The sequence below is a fragment of the Armigeres subalbatus genome, unplaced genomic scaffold (genome assembly GCF_024139115.2).
Source record: "Armigeres subalbatus isolate Guangzhou_Male unplaced genomic scaffold, GZ_Asu_2 Contig88, whole genome shotgun sequence".
NCBI classification, from domain to species: Eukaryota; Metazoa; Arthropoda; class Insecta; order Diptera; family Culicidae; genus Armigeres; species Armigeres subalbatus.
The window spans coordinates 8599-10241 of record NW_026943678.1 but is presented as its reverse complement, the minus strand read 5'-3'; the positions used below and the strand labels follow the sequence as shown (position 1 = coordinate 10241).

The 1643-nt window shown below is 38.5% G+C and overlaps 1 protein-coding gene across 1 annotated transcript; it reads left to right on the top strand.

Annotated features, from left to right (window-relative positions):
- The first annotated feature begins 222 nt into the window (after positions 1-222).
- On the top strand, positions 223-1341 carry LOC134204768 (uncharacterized protein K02A2.6-like). Its single transcript, XM_062679579.1, has one exon. The coding sequence runs from the start codon at positions 223-225 to the stop codon at positions 1339-1341; it is 1119 nt and encodes a 372-aa protein (XP_062535563.1).
- Positions 1342-1643: the final 302 nt, after the last annotated feature.

The following is a 1643-nucleotide window of genomic DNA, read 5'->3' as shown; positions in this document are numbered from 1 at the left end:
GTGAAGGGTTTGTCTAATGTTGAATCGCCAGGAGAAAGTGTTTATCGTATTGAAGGACAAATAGCTAGTGGATCAAGTATGGCTCCAAGCAACAACCGTATTTTGACCGAAAACAATCAAATTCAGCGGAATGGAATGAAATGTTTCAGCTGTGGAAGGCATGGTCATTTTTCAAATTCTCCGCATTGCCCTGCGCGAAATCAAGAATGTAGGAATTGCAGGATGCGAGGTCATTTTGAGACAGTGTGTCGAAAAGACAAGAAACGTGTTCCGTCTTATCAAAAGGATCTCAAAACATCGAAGAAAGTGCGGCTTGTTGAATCTACTGAAACGAAATCTGAATTGCATACCGAAGCAACTGATTCGGATAAAACATATTACGCTTTTTACTCCGGAAATAAGTCGAATATTATCACGTGTTGCGTTGGTGGTGTGAACCAGGATATGCTAGTGGATTCAGGAGCCGATTGTAATTTGATTACACCAGAAGTTTGGAATAAGTTGAAAAACGCTGGCGTCAAGATTCATTCGTCCGTGAAGGGATGTGCTCGAAAACTCAAGGCATACGGAAACGAGAGATTGTTGGATGTAACAGGAACATTTGTTGCTGATATTTGCGTAGGTCGTAGAAGTGTTAAGGCTGAATTTTTCGTTGTGAATGGTAGACAACAATGTTTGTTGGGAGACGAGACATCGAAGCAGTTGGGTATATTGAAAGTTGGAGTAGACGTCAATCAGGTCACAAAGGTCATGAAACCATTTTCGAAAATATCTGGAATACAAGTACAAATTTTCACTGATCCCGAAGTCAAACCCGTGTTTCAACCGTTGAGGAGAATTCCAATACCGTTAGAAGCTGCTGTGAAAACAAAACTTGAACAGTTACTATCGAGGGACATTATAGAAGTCAAGATTGGACCAACGAGCTGGGTATCACCATTAGTAGTCGTGGGAAAAACGAATGGTGATGTTAGACTTTGTTTGGATTTGCGTCGAGTTAATGAAGCGGTATTAAGGGAACGCCATCCGATGCCTGTAGAAGATGAGTATTTGGCACGTTTAGGTCGAAAAATGATACGAAGTAAATTAGATATTAGAGAAGCATTTTTGCAAGTGGAGCTTGAAACGGAATCAAGAGATGTAACAACTTTCATAACAAGTCTTGGTCTGTTCAGATTCAAACGACTGCCATTTGGGTTGGTAACTGCTCCAGAAGCATTCCAACGTATTATGGATGAAATACTTACTGGCTGTGAAGGCACCTATTGGTATTTAGACGATGTTATCATTGAAGGTGCGACTGTAGAAGAGCATGATAGTCGTTTGAATGAGGTAGCCTAATTTACTTTTATATTGTTGTTTGAAATAAATGTTATTTAGCATAAAATAAATAATCCTATTTGGTATTATTTACCCAACAAACATTCACTAGTTGAACTAACATCAGTGTGATGATTTAATTCAGCGCTGTGTTGAATTATGTCTGTACTATTTCTTATCACAACTTCTGTTCAAGCATTGTTCACACAATTTTGGCGAAGTTATACAACTACATAATCTCATTTTGAAAAACAACAACAAAACAACAAACCTTTAATAAGCATTTTACTAAGCCTCAATTCAGCTACATGTGAATTCTTCGA

Bases quoted from the DNA above. Each gene is read 5' to 3' on its own strand.
- LOC134204768 (XM_062679579.1), top strand. From the start codon at position 223: ATGCGAGGTCATTTTGAGACAGTGTGTCGAAAAGACAAGAAACGTGTT.